Here is a 20,573-nt window from a genome sequence, read left to right as displayed (position 1 = left end):
CACACAAAATCCGATGGCTTCAATCATGCACATATAGTAAAATAATATAAACAGAAGAAGGGTTAGTTTCGATTGTAATTTTTTCTATGGCAATTTTGTTTAAGAAATCTTATACATGGGATCCAATTGTTAGCAATGGTAAACTCCGGTGACATCAGGTTCTGCTGATGAGTCATACTGCTTACCAGATAAAATCAAGGGAAAGGTTATAAAGAAAAGAGCAACGACATTTTTTTTTAATGTTGCTCTCGAAAAAGCAGTGTTGGCATATTAAAAATCAATCAATTACAGTGGTATCTAGCGAACCCCGCCGACCCAACCTCACAGAAGATGAGGTATGAAGCATTTCCACCTTTTCTATTTCCTTTCATGGTCTTCCCCCTTCTCTGTGAAACCATCCTCGGCTGGATTCCGTTGAGAAATTATCGAAATTTAAGCCAAATATCACCTCCCTTAGTGGAGGGTCCCATCCTCTTTTGTGGACCTCTGGATGACCCTCGATAATGGAATTCTAAACTGCCTTAATAGCTGTGCAGCATATTGACCAGACTGTAGCCCTCGCGGGAAATCACTAGACTTCATCATCATCAATTCTATTGAGCCATCTATACTTTAGCCTATCTATTATTTGTGATTCGGTCAGGACACTGTTATCTATTTGGCCCTGTGCTTCCTCCACCTTGATCTTTATTAAGCATCCTGAAAATCGATCATTGACGATTCATGTTGTACAATCTTTTTCCTCATAGAGTTCCTACTTCATAATCTACCGGTAGAGTCACTTAAATCTGGCATACTTGGGGCCATCGGACACCGTCGTCTGACCAATCATGCCCTTTGTCTCTCTCTTGAAATTTTACCACCATTAAAATTATTGAATACTAAGTGATTGGACTTTGAATGGCTTTGAATAAGTTTCGTTGATTCGCTTAATCAAATTTTGATGTTCCAAGATAAGAAAGTAAGTAATCCTTACATTCTTTGTTAGTTTTGAATTTGTAAGTAATTCTTACACTTCTTACTAATTTTTGAACTTGTAAATAATTTTTATTCTTATTAAGTTTTGAATTACTGGTTTTTTAATTTCTTGTGACTTTATAACAAATATGATGTTTGACATTGATGATTTTATTTTTTTCTTAAATGCAGGATTGAGCATATGTCTTATAAAAATTATGCTTTATTGTGCAAAGAATTGTTCCATGATTTGCTTTATTCAAAATAGTTTGTTTATGAACTATAGACTCTATATTGTTACTTAATATTTGTAACCTATTTATTTATGTATATTTTTAAATAAAATATAAATTCTTATAGAGGCTCTTAGATAGTTATGTATAACCCCCTAAAAGTGGGGTAGATCTATATCGGGAGCTTGCTCCATATAGCTTGCCAGCGAGTATAAAGTTGGTATATGAATTAAGACCCTACCATGAGATACAAGGTTGGCATAAGAACTATGAACCATGATACTTGATCGATTATGATCCTATATAGGTATCAGGTGACTTTAGTATTAACATTTGTGAGCAGTATTTTGACCTATGACATGCCTAAATGACAAATATTTTAACATTTGTGAACTGTATTTTTGACGTCCCCTGAGGTAGCATGGCCATATTACATTCCAGATTTGGAGCATAACATATTACCTTACTATAAGAACTCCAATCCCAAATAAGTTTTTTTTTATTTATTTTAACAGAATAATAGTCGGAATGCCACCATTGCAAAGCAAGCGCTGAGGAGAGAGCTGCCAACTTGTGGAGCAAAAGGTAGCTAATCTGTAGAAAAGATTGCTCTTCCCATCTAAATCCAAGACAGACGTAACCGAGGTGAATTCCTCTCATCTTTTATTGGCTGGTGCCTGGTGGTGAGGCACCTACAGCCAAATTTCCTAAACTTGTTGTTTTCTTCCTATCGTCGCCACCTGGCTTTCTCTGTAATCGTCATTGTAGTTTGCCTCCTTTGATGCTTATTCCCTAAGAAAACTAGGTCACCAGAATTGCACAGGAAAAGTCAGCATTTCGTCAAACACGTGTATGTTGACCATCAAACTATGAGCAAGAAATTATTGGTTAGATTAAGTCCAACCAGCTTAGCGGTGGACCAATCTAACCACAAACCAACTCGCACAAATAAAAACAAAAAGAAAAGAGGGAGCTATATAGGTGTGTTCATGGGTGTTGGTTCGTGGTTGAATTGGTCCACCAGCTCAGCAGTCTAGCATTGGACCTGCTCTAACTAAAAATTTCTTTTTTATCTAGTATGTGGTGAAATAGAGGTTAATGGCAGTTTATCCATTTAACCAGGCAAACAACATTATCTTTTGGCCAATCAATGCACTTCACCTGCCTAACCATGATTAACCTTATTTCGAAGGGAAGGGGGAGTAATTTTAACTAGTGCAGAGAAATTTTATGTTAGTAGCTGAAAATGTATGCCAAACTTAACAATTGGTTATGGTGCTACGGCACACATCTTAATCTCCAGGATCTGAAAGGACTAATGTTGTTTTATTGGCCAGTGAGAATAGGGAGTTTCTAAGTGACTTGTTCTCTCTAAAATATTTTTCTTTACTTTTAATAAAGTTTGGGGGAGTATCTCACTTCCTCCATTTCCCCTCTTAAAAAAAAAACAAGAGATTATTGGGGAGTTTCTACTATTCATGAATGCCGCCCATCTCACCTTAAGATGTGCATGGAGTGCTTAAAGATGTACCCATGCATCTCAAGACCCCATTGCTCATCAAGGTGGGTTTGGTGGCATCCCACTGATCAAATATATATATATATATCTCTTTTGCCCATGCACCTTAAGATGTGCTTTTTTTTCCGATGTATTCACACTAAAATGATGTAAGTCGCCCATTGTTGTAAAAAAAAAACACTTTATTTATTCATGGGTCGCAAAATGGCTTTAATTGGGGAGACAAGATTCCAAAGAACAGCAAGAACGGTGCAATTAATTTTTTCAGTACTCTTTCAAACATATGAATACAATGCTAAATGATATCATACATAGAGTCTAGCTGTTCCTTTGTCCCGCAACGTACAACTGGAGTGACATTCTATGTTTTAGTTGGTGGGTCATAACACCTACCAAATAAATTCAGACAAAATATAAAAGGATAGCATTAGCAAAGTTTGTTGCATCAGGTTGAAATTGATTCGAAGTTCCATAGCAATACTTACGTCCATTCAATATTGGGGAGACCAATCTGTCAATATTTTATGAACTGGGACAATCAATCATCCAAAAGGGAACCATTTAGAAAAGTAAAAGAAAAGCTACATGTCATCATTTATTTTTAGCATAACATTTCTATGTAGCTTTATAATATTTTTATTTTCCTGCGCTGCTTGTTCCTTTATACCTGTCCAAATAAATCTACGAAATCCGCTCTGTTCTGAGATTGGCAAATAGGTCGAGCATGAGTTTCACCAGAAAACAAGTAAAAAAAAAAGTTTGCTCCTTTGATCCAGATGAATCCCCTCTGTTTTGCTTGGTTGGTGGGCAACGTCCATAGCCAAGTCTTGGGTAAGAGGTGCAGGACTTGCTGAGCTGAACACGAGGTCAAACAAAAGATCCAGTGAATCCAACCTCAGCTATCACTGTCCTGACGGGTTCCTCCAGACTTGGTGCCCCTCCTGCTGCTGCCCCTATTTCCTCTGTCACTATAGCTCCTTGTGGTAAGCATGTGTCTTTGACCATTCTCAGCTCATCTGATGCTTAGCCCCCAAGAAATTAAGATAATGTTCCATCTATCTTCCTAAAAGAACTTGTGAGCGGACAATATCTAATTTGAAAGCAATTGCGCTACAGTGATTGTGTGGTTCAAGAATCAACATAGAATCGGTGATGGACAAAAAGTTATGGCATATTCTGGGTTGCTTATACCTATCGGAAGACGAATAGGACTACCAACTGAGTCGACTCCTTCATTGCTCAGCATTCGGATGGGGTTCTTTGGAAGAACCACGAGGCTGCCCTACCTCCGTGACAATTTTTTGTTTTTTTTTTTTGTTTTTTTGATTTTCTTGGCTGCTCAGTATGTGGCACTGTTGTACCAAAAAAAAAAAACACACAAACGCTTGCGCACTTTGACCAGGATTCCAATTTGCTCACCATCAGACCAAGGGCATTTCTAGGGTTTCGGAAAACTATCGGGTGAGATATTTAGTGCATCACCTATAAAAGGCTTTCTAGGCCAGCTTCTCTGGGATAGAACAGAGCACAGCCATAGAGCAGGGTTTAGCTTCTCTGAGATAGAACGGAGCACAGCCTTAAGAGCAGGGTTAGCTGAGAAAGAAGAGAGTAGTAGAGATGGCCTTCAGCTTTTCGTGTCTACCAGTCTTGGCCAAAGTTTTCCCCATGAAACCATCATCGAAAGAAGGGGATGAACACTTCTCCAACCCAAAGGTAAAGGAGGAGAGCAAGGAGAGGAAGAAGCAAGAGGAGGAGGTCAACAAAGAGAAGCATCAAGGGAGGAAGAAGAAGAGCAACCTCGATCAGGCCGCCTCGACGGCACCTTACTTCCCATTCCACTCTCGACCCGGCCTCCGCTGATTCCATACTGTTTAATTACTTGTTTGGTTCTTAGCAGACGAGCTTTTGTGTTTGTCACATGGATTTCTTGGACACATAATTGCTTGGTTGTTTGCATCAAAATATCTTTGTTCATCGATCTATTCAGTTACTAATTCCTTTGTTCATTATCTCAATGAGATGTTGGTGGTATCCCCTCTCTCTTTCTCAAAAGGAAAGGAAGAATTCTTTCCCTTCGATCCCTTAATATTACTGATTGCCATTAAAATTCTGGATTTCAATTATCTTTTGGAGCCGCAGGACAGAGCTATGTGGATTAGTAAGTTTAAATGGAAGTCAGTTTACAATCCGGAAATGATCTAATGACTATCCTTTCTATGGAAAGAATTAAGTAGGTCAATGCATTGACAAACAAAAACAGGGGCAACTTCACTAAATGCGTTCAGTTGATCCAGGAATAAAAAATGGAATTGAAATGGTTGTTCCACTTCCTGATTTAGTATGGGCCGAATACAGGAATTACTCCAGGCTGAGAGCGTTTTTGTACAAAAGAAAGGAGTAAAGAAGAGCATCATACCAGAAATAAATTCTGGCAGCCTCCCTGGAACAGTTATGACTGGCATAAGCAGGATTAATAGGAATAACTATCCCTTCCATTATTCCTGCTTTCTGAAAAATATTTGGCAGGCATAGCACTTATTCTCAACACTTGCAGCTGCCTTCCATCCAAAAAAAATGAAAAACACCTGCACCTGCTTTACTTCCGAACAAAGTGTTCATATATTCAGGGAAAAAAACAAGAAGAGAAAAGGGCTGATGCTGATAACATTTAATGATTTCTTTGATAAAAAAAAACCTCCACCGGGGCAAAGACTGCCGTTTGTGCTGTGGAATTCGAGAGAGAACGGATCTCTTTAAACTTCTTACGAAGTCCACAAGGAATCCGTAGGAGTACAAGACCCGTGCAAGAAACGCCAAAGGATTGGATGAGGCTAAAGGATATGGATGGCGAAGTGTTGTTTCTATTATTGCTACTGCTACTTTAGCTGTTAAAGAAATAAAATAAGAATTTTTTTATCCTTGTTTATTTATGATTTGATAAAAAAATTATATGTCTGTGGTTTAATTCGCAAAAAGATTTCTGCATGCCACTTATCCCTGAGAAACTCTCCCTTTGGTGCACTATTTTACTTCCAAATATAGTATTAGAATTTGCAATAAGGTTGCCTCGCACGAGAGCTATTAGTGAGCTAGCCCATGTGTAACTTTGAGATTTGGTTCAATTGATTAACCAACAAACAGAGCTAGCACACCCATCTTAGCTCACCCGAGCTCGGCTCGATTAAGAAATATAAATATAAATATAAATATAAATATAAATATAAATATATATTATTATATTTATTATTTTTATATAAAATTATTTTTAAAATTTATTTACTATTATTTTTATTTTTATATAAAATAAAATATCATTATATTAAATAATAAATAATTATCCTCTTCCATAGAAATTAAAATTTTGAAAAATCTTAAGTTTGTGCTGAATAAGCTATGTGAAGACCTGTTCTTTGGCATCAAATCAAAGTTGGCTCGAGCTTAACTAAATTACAATTCTAAATTCGAGCTTTCAAAGAACCTAGCACAATCATAATTATCTGATGTTTTTCTAATTATTTACTATGACTTTGTGGATCTTCGTTTATTCAGTATTTTTGTTTAGGACCATCTTCAATGTTACGATCCAATATGTATGCATAACAAATTTGGACCTATTTTATGAAAATTGGAGACTCTATGGAAATCTAATTCAACCAATTACCTATCTCTTAATTTTTTTTAATCTTTTAATTTGGATGGCGCTAATCTCTATGTAGTTTGCCATATTTTTTGGAGTATTAATTTGGTATCGTCTCTCCATATTTTTACTAATGGTGTTGGTTTTTGGAGGACTTGCCAAATGGAAATGTTCCATCCGAGCATAATTGGGTTCAAAGCACTTGACTGACTTCTTAGCCCGGTCGTCTTTGTGCCTGCCAGGTGGACGACACGTTCTCAGGTTTCCACCGAACTTTGACTCTCCCCGGCTCCTGGTTCTTGGCCACCAAGTAATCGTGTGGTCTTTCCACGTGGCCAACTCCAACTCACGTTAAACAAGCACTGGTGCAGCACGGGCAGAATCTAAGCTCTCTCCCAAGCTGCAGCATAAAAGGTCACCAATTTCATATTCCAAAACCCCAAAGTTCTAAGAATCAATAAGGCTGTAATCATGAAGAGGGGTCTTAGAAATATTGTTATTTAAATCTTATTTACATATTTTTCATGTCATAATTTATAGGTTCTCTCTAAGCTTGGATCATGATATGAACTGCATTTTGCACGGATCTCAAAGTACTCCAATATTTATCCTCTGTTCACCTCTATAGATATAGAAGTAACTGTTGTGCGATCTAATGGTTGTCGTCGCAACAGAGCGTGAACTATACTTTTCTCATGAAAGGTACAACCCGAAACAAGAGCAGAGAGGGCCCGTTCCAGACCAGAAGAACTTGGGCCTACTTATGACCCAGATGGGGTATCTGGGCCATTTGTCGGCAACCCGGCCTGGCCCAAAACATTTCACCGATGCGCCACCCGTTAGCCGGGGCCCATTATTTGTCTGGTTGGAGTTGCTCTTGTCCCAGTGTACACCTCCTTTGCTTCTTTCCAGATGGCTGCCTGATTTGTTACTGTGGAATATATGATATTGTACTCTTTGTTTTGGATCTGACCTAATTAGAGTGGTACAAACCGCTTCTGCCTGATTTGTACTCTTTTTGGGGGCAAAATTGCCTTTAGTCAACATTAAAATTAATTATCTTGTTAGTTTACCTCATAACGAGATGTGTAACTGGCTCATAATGGATGCATTAGTTATGTCCCATCCCTGGACGGGGGAAAAACAAGATGACATGTTTGAGGATTTTGTGCAGGAGTAAGCTTTTCCCAATACCTTGTACTTCGAATCTCTACTTTGCAAGATTAGCAGCCTCTTCAATCACTCTTCTATCCCACCAACTCCTCTGACTCTCACTTAATTGTTCATGTCATATTTTCCATCCATATAAGAAAGCAAAAAGAAATATGATAACCCATTAGGTAAACCCACTTTAATCAGCTTACAATTATAGGTCACTCCAAGTCAGGATGCGAGCACTATATGATCTTTTATTGATGGCCAATGTTTTGCCCTTGTGTATACATTCTACTAGATATTATAGCCATAGAGAGTTGCTCTTTTGTTGCACCTGCAGTCCCCTGATGGTGACTTCCAAACAACTTCATCCAAGAACCAAGAGCTATAAATACATGACATCATATTTTGTTGCATCATATTTTGTTACGTGTGCTTGCAATTTCCAAGACCAGCTCTCACCCAACTCTCATCCCTTAGAGCAAATAGAAGACATAATCACATCCCGTTCCACCTTCCATCCCACCAACCGAAGAGCAACTAGGACTCTAATTAAGTGGGTCCAGTCTCTGGCCCATGGCAACCAAACTGAAACAACGAGCCCGATGCTTAATAAATGGACCGACAACAAAGGCCTTCAAGGCCCAACATTGGGATTGGTACATCCCACCATAACCTCATTGTGTACCTCGCCAACCTGGGAAATCACGCCAATCACTTCATGCAATATAGTATATGGAGCTTTATTTGAGCACCGTAATGAGCATTTCTCTACATGAAGTTTCAGGAAAGATGTGGTCTTATCTTGATCCCAGCTCATACATACCTACCAGCCTTGGCCCATGGAAGTAATGGCAATTGATACCAGATGGATGGTCCCAGGAACACATTGCTAGCGTCTGTTAGAAGGTTAAAAAGAGTAGTACGTATTTTTAGCAATAAATGGTATTAGATGTTGCGTGAGGGAAAGGGCTTGTATTTTTATCTTTATTCGTACGAATCTACCATTAGGTCACGCACTACATAGATCTCTGAGCACTCCGAACTCCATCATTTATCCGCCTGCACGGAATGGAGTTCGGAGCGCTTTAAGATATATTAGCGCGTGGTCCCATGGTGGATTCATGCGAAGGAAGATGAATCTTTCTCTCATGCGAAAGAAGATGCTACCCCAACTCTCGTGCTAGTCATGGCCTGGATCTTGTCTAAGTGTCTCACGATCCTCCGAATCCTGGTTGGATCAAATTGTATAAGGAGCAGCCCTAAAGATTAGAGCAACTAGCCTACAAGGTTGTTTTAGGAAATAATTCCAACAAACATTCCAACCATTAAAGCGGTGAAGTGCCTCAGTTTAGCTAAAATGTTGAATGGCGATAGGCTCCTACAATGAATAGCTGGTCCAAACATAATTTCAGAGAAGCTAAAGAGGTTGTAGGCTTGTCGGTGAATCATGACATGACCATTTAATAGGTGAATTGTGCCATGTAGGGGTTAAAACTTAAAAGACTTCTCAGCTGATCTGGGGCTAGCTTTTAGGAACAGGTTCTCGTACTGTAACTTTATGAAAAGCCCTAATGAACTCCATTTTTTTGTTCTTTTGCCTTTTTGCTAGAATTCAATGGAGTCTCTCTTTAACCCATATGTGCCCATGAACAAAATGAAGAAGAGACGCATGCCACCAACTCTTCTGTTTCGCTTTTTGACGCTTGCCCTGTACTCAATCTAACCTCATGCATAATGTGACACATTGCCGATTTTGTCCAGCCAATTTCTCCATTCCAATTCCCCAGGGCCTATAAGTTTTATGAGAGCTCCTAGGAGCCATCATTCCTCCTGTGTCTCTAGCCAAGCTCTTCATCCGCCTCTCTCATGGCCACTTCTTCACCATCTAGAGTCATGCCGTGGCACACTGCCTTGCTCATGGCTCTGCTCTCCTCTCTCCAATGTCTCTCCCTCGCGAAGCTTCAAGTAGGCTTTTACTCCAATTCATGCCCAAATGCTGAGTCCATTGTCCGCTCAGTTGTGAGGGCGGCTGCCTCCTCTGACCCCACTGTACCTGCAGCTCTCCTCAGGCTCCACTACCATGACTGCATTGTTCAAGTCTCCCTCTCTCTTTCCCTCCCCTTTATCTGCATTAGTTTATCTTACGAAGTAAATAACATGAGCCTGTGAATTGCTGCATGAAGGGTTGCGATGCATCAATACTGATCGAGAAGACAGATGCTAAGCGCCCGGAGAAGCAGGCGCAGAGCCACGCCGGGCTGCGAGGCCTCGATGTGATAGACCGAGCGAAAGCCCAGTTGGAAACTGCATGCCCGGGCGTTGTCTCCTGTGCAGACATAGTAGCCCTCGCAGCTCGCGATTCTGTTGTTCTGGTAAATGATCTGCACCATCAAACTAAAATAACTAGTTTTTTCACCAACTGATCTACAGAGTTTTCCCTGCCTTCATGGAAATAATCCGAGCATTTGGTGCAGAGTCGAGGACCAAATTATAAAGTCCCCACAGGCCGAAGAGATGGTCGAGTTTCTAACGAAACTGATGCAGCAAACATGCCTGATGTCAATGATACAATAGCAGCGCTCAGAGCAAAATTCGCACAGAAGGGCCTTTCAGAAAAAGATCTAGTGGTCCTCAGTGGTAACTCTTCCTTCCATGAACAAATGATAAGTAGTTTGCCGTAGCAGTCGATCGAATTTCGCATCAGCATGCAATCCATCTTCAGTTGATGATCCTACTTGTTCAGTTGCATCACTAAATAGGTTGGTAAATGCATTCCAGGGGCGCATACAATTGGAACAACTGCATGCTTCTTCATAGAAAAACGGCTCTATAATTTTGTTCCTGGTGGTGGATCAGATCCAACCATAAATCCTCGGTTCCTTCCCGAGCTCCAGTCCCAGTGTCCCAAAGGAGGAGGCACCAATGCTCGATTACCACTCGACCGAGGGAGCGAAAAAGTTTTCGACATGCAGATACTAAGCAACATCCAATCGGGGTTCGGAGTGATAGAATCTGATGCTAACCTCTACAACAATGCCCGGACGAAGGCGATCATCGACTCTTACCTCGACTCCATGAATTCGATCGTCGGGCCATCCTTTGAATCCGACTTCGTTAGGTCGATAGTGAAAATGGGAAAGATTGGCGTGCTGACAGGGACTGAAGGAGAAATCAGGCAAGTATGTTCAGCTTTTAACTGATGCTCGTGTAGTGGTTGTATTGCATTGCAATGCTCTGCCTCTGCATGCAATGTGTCTCTGCAAATGAATGATATAAAGGTCTAATAGAATCCCTCATAAATAGTTTCTGTAAACTCCATTTTTCTAATAAAGGCCGGGAAAGCCTCCCTCTTCATCAAAGAAGAAGAAGAAGAAGAAGAAGAATAAGAAGATATGCAGTTCTTATAGAACTCCGTTGTATGGTGTGACAAAGGAACTCTTTCTGTGGCCTTCTGAGGTGTGAAAGTGGTTGCAAGCTATGGCCTATGAATGTGGGTTTTCAAGGACTACTAGGACAACCATTCTGAAATTAACACACTAGAAGTTAGGAGATCATGGAATTAGAAAGCACTGAAGGGCAAAAAGGTTTATATTTTGCTCTAATGCTGTGATTTGGATGCTGTCTACTCCCCTTATTCTCATTTTATTTTATTTGTTTATTTTCATTTCTTCCTCTTCTCTGGGAGGTAACTGTACAGCTGATTGACTGGCTAACGAGGCAAGAGAAAGTGCGATTCTTAAAGATTTTTAGAAATCATTTTTTAATTAAGTTTTTAAATAGAAATATGTTTGAGTGTATTAATGTTTAATAATTATATATTATAGAGCTAGCTATCTCATAGAAGGCGAGAAGCAGCCTCTTTTTTTTCTCATTTAGTTTTTTTAAGCATTTCTCAATTGATAGTACTAAATATTTATTTTTTTGAAAAAATATTTTATTTAAAAACTATAAAAGATTTTTGTTTCAATAGCACCAGATGTGCTCCTGCTTCCTCCTAATAAAAGAAAAGAAACCTCTCTCCACGACAAGCTCTATAAAGAAGGTGACAACTATATGCTCGAGCCGTAATTTCACTCTGACCATCCAGAGGAAGATCCATGTTTCATTGGCTCAGTGCGACATGAACATTTTACATGGTTATAGAATATTTTGCTTTACGTATGATATTCATTTTACCAATCTCATTCTATTTCTAAGTAAAAATCATGCCAACAAATTCTAAGCCTCTAACTGTTAAAAATTAGGAGTGTGCACAGTTCGAGCTGGGTCAGTTTAGGGTTATTTTTGAAATTGAACCAAATCGAAACAGTTTGCTAAAACAAAAATTGAAACCAAACGAATGTTAAGTGAAAATCAGCTCAAACCAATCTGAAAAATTTGGTTCGGTTCGGCTTGATTTATTGGGTCGAATAGAATTGGCCTAAAATGCTTCCCACAAATAAGGCCTAATAATAAGTTCTAGACTGAAGCGGGGGCGTCGGCGAAATAGAGAGAGGCCCCTAATGAGATCAAATGAAAGTAGGGGCGAAGACAATTTCATGTTCTCGAATTGAAGCAGAAGCATTGGTGCAAGGCCTAGGCATAGGTGGCCATCTAATCTGGACTTTAAGCCGTTGGATCGGTAGGATCGGTGATCCTAATTTCTCTATGGTGCTCGTAGTCCATAAGGACTTGGAGGTTGATGGTGAAGAGAAGGAAAAAAATAGGCATGGAGGTGGAAGCTTCAATTGCCACCGATAATCAAGCCATTGGTGGTTCTAGTAGCTAGGGAGGAGTCAGGGGCGGAGATGATGGGGGTGGCGAAAAAGGATGGTGGAGCATGTGGGTCTATGGTTCCATGGATCCATGGTTCTACGAGCAAAGAAGAGTAGACGAGAGGATAAAAGTAGAAGAGGAGGATGGGAGAGGGATTTCACCTAAGAGAGAAGAGGATGGAAGAGGGATTTCATGTGAGAGAGCATTGGAGGAGGAGGAAGGAAAGGGAGAGTGGGTGAATCAAGATTCGAGACTCGGCCCCGTATAGGAGAGTGGGCAAAAGGCTATCCCATATAGTAGAATGGGAGGAAAGCACGAAGTCATTAAAGAAACTGGGGGCAACAACTAGAGCTATAGAATGCTTGAACCGCTGAAATTTGTGATTGAACCAACCCTAAACCATACACACATAGATATATGGATTGGTTAGGTATAAGTTGGTTTTTTTAAAAGTTAAATTCAAATTGAACTATTTCTTCTAATTCTTAAACTTTCTAAATCCTGCACCGAATATCAAAAAATCCGACCTAAATAGAACCAAAATAACTAACTTAGGTTAGTCTCGCGATTTGTCCGCTTGCACAGCCCAAGATAGAACTAATTTTATTTGATCCTAGTTTGAGATACATACCATTTTTGATAGTATTTGACATGCAAGATCAACTTCACCCTCTCCATAGGCAACACAATCCAAATTATAGAGCAAAACTAGAAAATCTTTTCCGATAAAAGTAATGATATTTATTTTTCTTCTTAAAAGAAATTCTATAAGGGCCTTCCAATCATTTATAGTTCACCATGCAAGCATTATTTTTGGAATCTCAAGGCATAATTTAGCGGGACCCAAACTAAACTGGGAGAGGCCTTATCAGTTTGTTAGAGAGAGAGAGAGAGAGTGCTAGATTCTCCATGCTCCACGCCCACCCCTTCCTTCACTTTCCCTTAAACAGGTTTTAAAGTTCCCTTATAGCTTAATAGCAGAGCATCAGTATTGTATGATAAATGTTCGATCCTCAAATATAAAGTTAAAAAAAAAAAAAAAAAAAATCTTTGGGAGCTTTTCTCTCCAAATTTTACACCTTTGGACCTTCTATTTTATTTTTTTAATAATGTTTTACTTTATTTTTTTAAAAAAAAAAAGAATCCTAAACTCTGAAGTTGTAGTTACTAAATAAGGTCCTCGAACATAAAAATCTAGACAGTTTATAAACTAGTATCAAACTTTCAAAATGTATTCATTTTGGTAATTCAAGTAATTTTAACATTAAATTTTATTTTTAATCTATGTTATGTTAAATCGGGAAAAAGGTCCTAGACTTGCAGGCTGTAACTAATCAAATGCAAAATTGTAGGCAGGTCAGCATCAAACTTTTAAGAGGATGCATTCCTTTCAGCCATTGAAGCTAGTTGAATTGTTTCTTCTAGTTGGCATCTTGACATAACTTGTGTCATTTAATCGAAGGGGAATTTGGTACCCTTCTTATTCCGCTCTTTGGAAATCTGCGGCATCAAAAACGTTTTTTCGTGGTCAACAATTAAGAACAAGGAAATCTTGGAGATCATATGGCATCTACTTTGAATTGCATTTCTTCAACAAAAAAAAAAAAAAAAACTTTGAATTGCTAACTTATAAGACGTATCTGGTGGGAAGAAAAGCTCAAACCCGGATAAGAGGTCAAGCTTAATCATTATTAATATCACTGTGAACTGACGAATGCATGTATCCAAAGATCATTAGAAGTGGGTAGGACCAAGTAGTCTTGACACTGTGAGCAGGGAAAACGGAGCAATTAAATCTTCTCGAAGAACTACAATATTTTAGTTTGCATGGATTTGATGCCGAAGGGCATCAGCCTCTTATTAACAATGGCATTTCATATAGTTCTAATGCGGATACAACCTACCAAATAAAAAGAAAGTAAAGAGTACAAGAAAAAGGATAATCGGCCTTCCTTTCAAGCTCCTATTTTTTGGCATCCTGGTTCTACAAGTGCTAGGCTCGATCAGGTCTCGGCAGGGTAGGTTAGGGTGTAGGATTAGATCCCCTTGCAGTCCTCATGAAAAAGATCTTTTTGAAGGGAACAAAATTATATATCATTTGCTTTGTGAAGCATTGGAGAATCTGTTGTAATTCTAAAAATATATCTAGTTGTGACAAAATTGTGGGTGTATTGAGAATTTGCTTGCTTTGCAGTTCGAGATAGAGATAGAGATAGAGATAGAGATAGAGATAGAGAGATGATGAGGAGGAGGAGGAGAACTTAGGAGGAGGAGGAGACCTACTTCCTCTCTACCTCCGTCGCGTCCTCCTAAGACCATGACAGCAAATCCCATGCTTTGAACTCTCAATTCCTTCTTGATGGCGAAAAGCATGCGCATTGAAGTAAATTTGCTGCCTCCTCGCCCACGGTCTAGTGTTTCAGGTTGAATGGGAATCGAGGAGAGAAAAGAAAGAGTGAGGGTGGTGGGCTCTGCAGCCTCTGCTGACCATTCCAATGGGCGTAACAAAATAAAGATGTTCTGGGCCCTGAACCAAGTCACTTGTAACTAGGATGGGCCCGTTAGTGCAATTATGGCCAACGACTGTTTTGAAGCCCTCATAAATAACCTCATATTACTGCACATAGATTTCCAGTATAGTATACATATAAATAATTAAAATAATATAACTGCCTTCGTGTCTAAGTTTTTTAGGTTTAATATGTTGGATACTTTAGGAACTTTGATATTCGACACCCACGTCCTATATTCCAGTACTTAGAACCTCATATCCTTCCAAGCCACTTATGTATACCGAGAGGCCAACGAATCCAAGTGACACACTGTGTTGCTAATCGTTCTTTTTTCTTTTCTTCTACCTCACCGTCTTCTTTGGTAGTTGTTTCTCATTGCCGGGCTCCCATAACCGGCGCCCTTCTCGGGCACAACCCCGTTGCGCCATCGTGCTCTTTTTTCCCCACTTCCCTGTTCTAGAGAGGGGTGGTTTCACGCCCCTATTTTGCCGAAAAGAAGGAAAAAAAAAAAAGAAAGAAAGAGATAGAGGAAGGGAGAGAGACAAGAAAAAAAATAAATAAATAGAAAAAAGAGAGGAGAGAGAAAATAAAAATAATAATATATAGTAAAAAATAAAATAAAATAATAGATCCCATCTCTTGTTTGTTTTGTTCTCTATGTACCCTAGTAGACCACTATAGATAGTCCTCGATCAACTCTAATGCAATAGCCTTCCTGATCTTTCCTACCTCTTTTCTTTATTTTAGGTATGAAGCCCGATCAACTCCATTCGGTCTCCTAGAGTTTTTTATTTTTTTATTTTTTTAAATAGTTGAATGTAAATTTATATATCTTCTTAAATGGTTTTGGATAAATGTAGCCGATTTGCCCATCTAAACTGAGTAATCTATAGGCTAACCGAGGTAAGTGACCATGGCTCAAATTTTACTAATTTTTAAATTATTGGTTAATTTTAATTTATATAAAGTATGAAAATATAAATTATACTGATATAACTAGCATTGCATTCTCTTAAAGTTTAGGATCTATATTACGAATAATTCATATTTTATATCAAATAACATTGTGCTTTACTGTGAACGATTTATACATGAATTATGATCTATAAATTATAAAAAATTGCATGTTACTATGAAAATGATATATATGACATGATTGTGCTTTTTAAATTTTTATGAAGCCATTTAGCATGTTTTCAGCCTATTTATACAGGTATGATTTATAAAAAATATAAAATATCTTACGAGCTCTCAGATAGATATGACTGCCTCTTAGAATGGGGGCTAATTGACATCCTAAAACTAGCATCTAACGAAAGTGACCTACTACTAACGAGTTAAATTTGATAACGATTACAAACTATGATATCTTATTGATTACAAAAACAGTCCTGTCATGGGTTATAGTGACCGTAGTACGAAAAAACTCTGAGCACCATTTTAATTGATAATGTGGCTAGATACTAAATTTATAATGACTACAAATATTTTAGACTTTACTCGAATTCAACTTTACGAACCTGTATAATTTGTATATGCATGATTGTAAGGGGGAAAGTGGATCAGATAATATCTGTCTAGATCTATTTTCACATCTAAAACTATCCGAATATGGATAGAAATTTGAGCATCTGACTAGTATCTATATCCACATCCATATCCGTCAAAGAAAAATGGATATGGATCTGGATAGACAACTATTTGATCTCTATCCATATCCGATTTTATTTATAATCTTATTTAATTTTATATAGTACTCATAAACTTTTAAGAAAAAATAAATTACCATATTAATATGCTACTAACTTGATTTACTATTTACTTAGTACTATTTTTGATTCTATGGTCATAAAGTTTAGAGTAAATTACAAAAACCCTCGTAAGGTTTACGTTACCATTAGTTTGTAAAACTACACTTACACCTAGTTAAATAAACGGCGTCACTGAATCCATTTTATCATATAAAAAGTCAAAATTACTCCTAAGTTATGAGTAAATTACAAAAAGTCTTCTAAGATTAGGGATAAATTATACTTGCATCTAATAGTTTGAAAAATCTATGCTTATCCTCCTGAGGTTTGTTTTTATCCAACACTTTAACCCATAATTTAACAGAATGTTAGCCAAACTATTAACTTTAATAGGACCTAAATGCCACATCAGAAAAAAATTAAAAAAATGACCAAACTAGCCTTAAGTTATATAACATCCACCCAAAGAGGAGAAGTGAAGTGCCATAGGTCTGAGCTTGATCTTGATGAATTATCAAAAAAGTGCCATGTGCCAAAGAAAAAGAAATCTAAATCTTCCAAGCAAGAGGATGCCCCTAAAATTTTCTGCTGCAGAAAACTAACATCAAGAGTTTTATCGCTTGAGCCAGCATGTTTATGGTCCAAGCTAGACTATGGAATCGCAACTGATGTACCCTCTAAAAAGAAGAGTTCTCACGCATGTACTGATTTGGATCCTTTAAATGATAGGCTTCTAAAGCTATTATAGCTCCATATATAGATATAAAAATCCTCGTTCACAACGATAATGTTAAGGAATCATGTCTATAGGATTGGACAAGTAAAACTCAAAATCAGCTAATAATACACCGGTATCTTCAATCTCAATGATGTGGTGGACGAAAAAGCAAGAACAAAACCTGATCAAGGACGGATGTTGTTCGAAAAAGATGCTCGCCATCGGATATCAATTGAAAGCTTTTTGTTGATTGCTCGTCGGGAAGGGACGCTCGTGGTGGGGTGACAAAGTGGGAAAGAACCCCTAGACACTTAATCTCGAAGAGAAGGAGACTCTTGAAGATGCAATACTTCGAAGAGTTCCGAGAGTCATAAAAGTAAAATATGAGCCTTATTTTTCTTATAGAGATAATTTTAACTTTTTATAATAGATAAACGATTTTACTAACACTGTCAATTTAAATGGGTGTTGTAGGTTTTTACAAAATCTTGGGTGTAAGTATAATAAACATATACCTCAGAGTGATTTTTGTGAGGTTATTTTGGTTATTTTTTAAATTTTTTCTGACGTGATATTTGGGTTCTATTAAAAGTTAATGGTTTGATTAATATTCTGTTAAGTTATGGGTTAAAATATTGAATAAAAATAAACCTCAAGGGGTAAGCGTAGGTTTTTCATACTATTAGGTGCAAGTATAATTTATTCCTAATCTCAGAAAGATTTTTGTAATTTACTCTAAAGTTTAATTATCCAATTTACACCTGTATTTATACCCATAGTTTCGGTATCTGATTTGTATCCATATTCGTTTAAAACAAATATATATATGAATTTTTGCATTAAACTAACATCCATATCTGTATCTGTATTCATCAAAGAAAACAAATATAGATATGAATATATTAGTATCCGATCCAGTTTTAACCTTACATGATTGGATTGTTACGACATGGTTCGTTACTATGTCTACAAAATACTTTATTGTACAATAAAAAATTTACTTTCTATATACTTAATCCTGTGGTGCATGGTTACTTATGGAGCTGCGAAGCTCATTCTTCTCTTTATTTTTTTCTGATAAATAAAGCTGCTAGAAGCAGGGAGGGATAAACCAAGTGAAGGTCGAGATAATAAGCTCGAAGCATAGTAACATGCTAATAATAAATTTAGCTTATGACCATAAAATTATGGATTATGTAGCTTTGAAATATTTAAATTCTGAATTTAGACGCCCTGCACTTTCATATCTTTATTTAATAAATAGAAAAATATTAAACCAATTTTACTATTGTATAATTTATATATATATATATTATTAGTTTTGTGTTATTATGAGCAACATCTTATGGTAGCACGTCCGTATTATGTTCCAGATTTAAGGTGTGATAGCATGCACATGCTTGTCTCCTACATGCTTCTTCTTACATTATCAAGGGTCGAGTATATTGATGAAATAGTTATTGCCAACAATGATTGCACTCAAGCCCAACCACCCAACCACTACCAATTAATTGTTGATCACATTCTCTGGCAAAGCCAAAATCTTAACCACAATGCTTGTTGTTGGCTAAAACCTGCAATACTAGGAAAAGTGCATTTGATGTAGCTTTTTAACAACAACAGCTTTAAGGAGGGAGTTCAAGTTTTATCTTCTATATGAATGGCATTTTGGGAAAACTAGAAAAATAAAAATGCATCGATAATTTCAGAGGGGTCCTTCCTCCATGCAAAGTCGAGATATCACATCTAGTTTTTTTACAAAATAATAATAATAATAATAATAATAATAATAATAATAAAATTCAATTAATATTACCATTTAAGATCAATAAAATGTCCACCGGCAATTCTGACCTAAAACATCATCTCCAGAAAAGAATTAACTGCTAACCTAACACTGCTATGACTTGACTTGTTGAAATAGAACTGAATGGTTTAGGCCCGTCCGTCTCCAAATGTTACTTTTTTTTCAAACCACACCGACTAGGTTGAAACGTGTAAGTAAACAAGATGCGGCAAAATAAGAAAGACCGACATAAGAACTTCAGACTTGGAAAAATCCAACTATTTTGGTCAACATCCATAACGGTTTGCATTGGGAGTAGTAGAACTCTGAAATCTCCTCAAGGATCGTTAACGGTCTTCTATGCTCTTTATTTCGAATTTTGTTCAAATGGTGGGTGCGAGCAATTCATGAGAGCAGACCAATATATCTGACTACCGAACACCAGTTACTTAAAATTCTTAAGGATTCAATGCGACAGTAGGGTCCATAGATTACATAAGACCTTGGACTCAGCACCTCTGCAATACCATGAACTCTGCGATGCCAGGTCACAAGCCCAAAGACAATTGAACCAAGCAAACCAGGTGATGCATGCCCTCGCAGTCTAAAACAACATTAATTCTCGTTGAATTATTCTAACCATCTGGGTTGCTGAAATAGCGTTTGGATTGCATAAAAAAATGACAGCTGAAATTTGCCGGCATCCGGAGAAATCTAAGGTAGCTTCACATTGCAGGAAAATGTCAGAGTCAACATTCTTTTCTTCGTTTTCTTAATCCCTTTCCTTTCCTTCAAACAGTAACTGGTTCAAGCATGACACAACCGGTAATGCTGTGAAAAATGGCCTCATAATTATTCAAATGTAGATTTCCGTCAAAAGCGATATTTAAGCATGGCCAATTATTCCTGGTAGTTATGTGTCAAAAAATGCTCGTCAGATTTTCCATTGAATTTCTCCTACTTTTGATGGAATATCTACAGCATGTCCTAAATAGTCAGTGCAGAAGCCAGATTACAACCTCGTAATAATCTATTTAATTTGAATAAGTGAGGGTTTTCTTTTTAGCGACGTTGGCATGCTTGATGTCCCCAAAGAAGATTGAGGTCAGAAGAGCAGGGAAAAAGGAAGACCCACGATTTAAAGACGAAAGTTCTTTTCAGCAAATCAATGCATACAAGCAAGGCAGGCAAAGATTAAGATAGATGAATATGGATAAGAAGCAAATAAATAAATAAATAAATAACTCATCAACCTTGTAATCGGTCTATCTAGTGGCTTGAACTCTGGTAGAAAACCTTAGCCATCAGGAAAATATCAAACTCGTGAAATTTGCTTTTCCCCTTATGCAATTGTTTTGACCATTGATCCCAGGCTGAGTCCAGGCTTACATACCTCTAGACAATTTTATTTTCCTAGTGGGAGGGATGTTCTTTCCTTGGTGTTCTTTCTTTGAACATTCAGCGAATAACAGTACTTTGGCCAAGTCGCAATGCCCTCTTGCAGACCGCAAATGTTAGATTTCTTGTAGAGTTGAATTCAGAAATT

The 20,573-nt window shown here is 37.7% G+C and overlaps 1 protein-coding gene across 1 annotated transcript; it reads left to right on the top strand.

The window, feature by feature from the left end:
* Positions 1 to 9,172: 9,172 nt before the first annotated feature.
* LOC103704847 (peroxidase 43) lies at positions 9,173 to 11,171 on the top strand. The gene is made up of 4 exons (XM_008788323.4): positions 9,173 to 9,601; positions 9,688 to 9,876; positions 9,979 to 10,141; positions 10,283 to 11,171. The coding sequence occupies exons 1-4, from the start codon at positions 9,371 to 9,373 to the stop codon at positions 10,702 to 10,704; spliced, it is 1,005 nt and encodes a 334-aa protein (XP_008786545.2). The 5' UTR covers positions 9,173 to 9,370; the 3' UTR covers positions 10,705 to 11,171.
* Positions 11,172 to 20,573: the final 9,402 nt, after the last annotated feature.

Source organism: Phoenix dactylifera, chromosome 14, assembly GCF_009389715.1.
Source record: "Phoenix dactylifera cultivar Barhee BC4 chromosome 14, palm_55x_up_171113_PBpolish2nd_filt_p, whole genome shotgun sequence".
In the NCBI taxonomy this organism is placed as follows: domain Eukaryota; kingdom Viridiplantae; phylum Streptophyta; class Magnoliopsida; order Arecales; family Arecaceae; genus Phoenix; species Phoenix dactylifera.
Note: the sequence above shows the minus strand (reverse complement) of the source record. Positions and strands in the feature narration are given on the sequence as shown.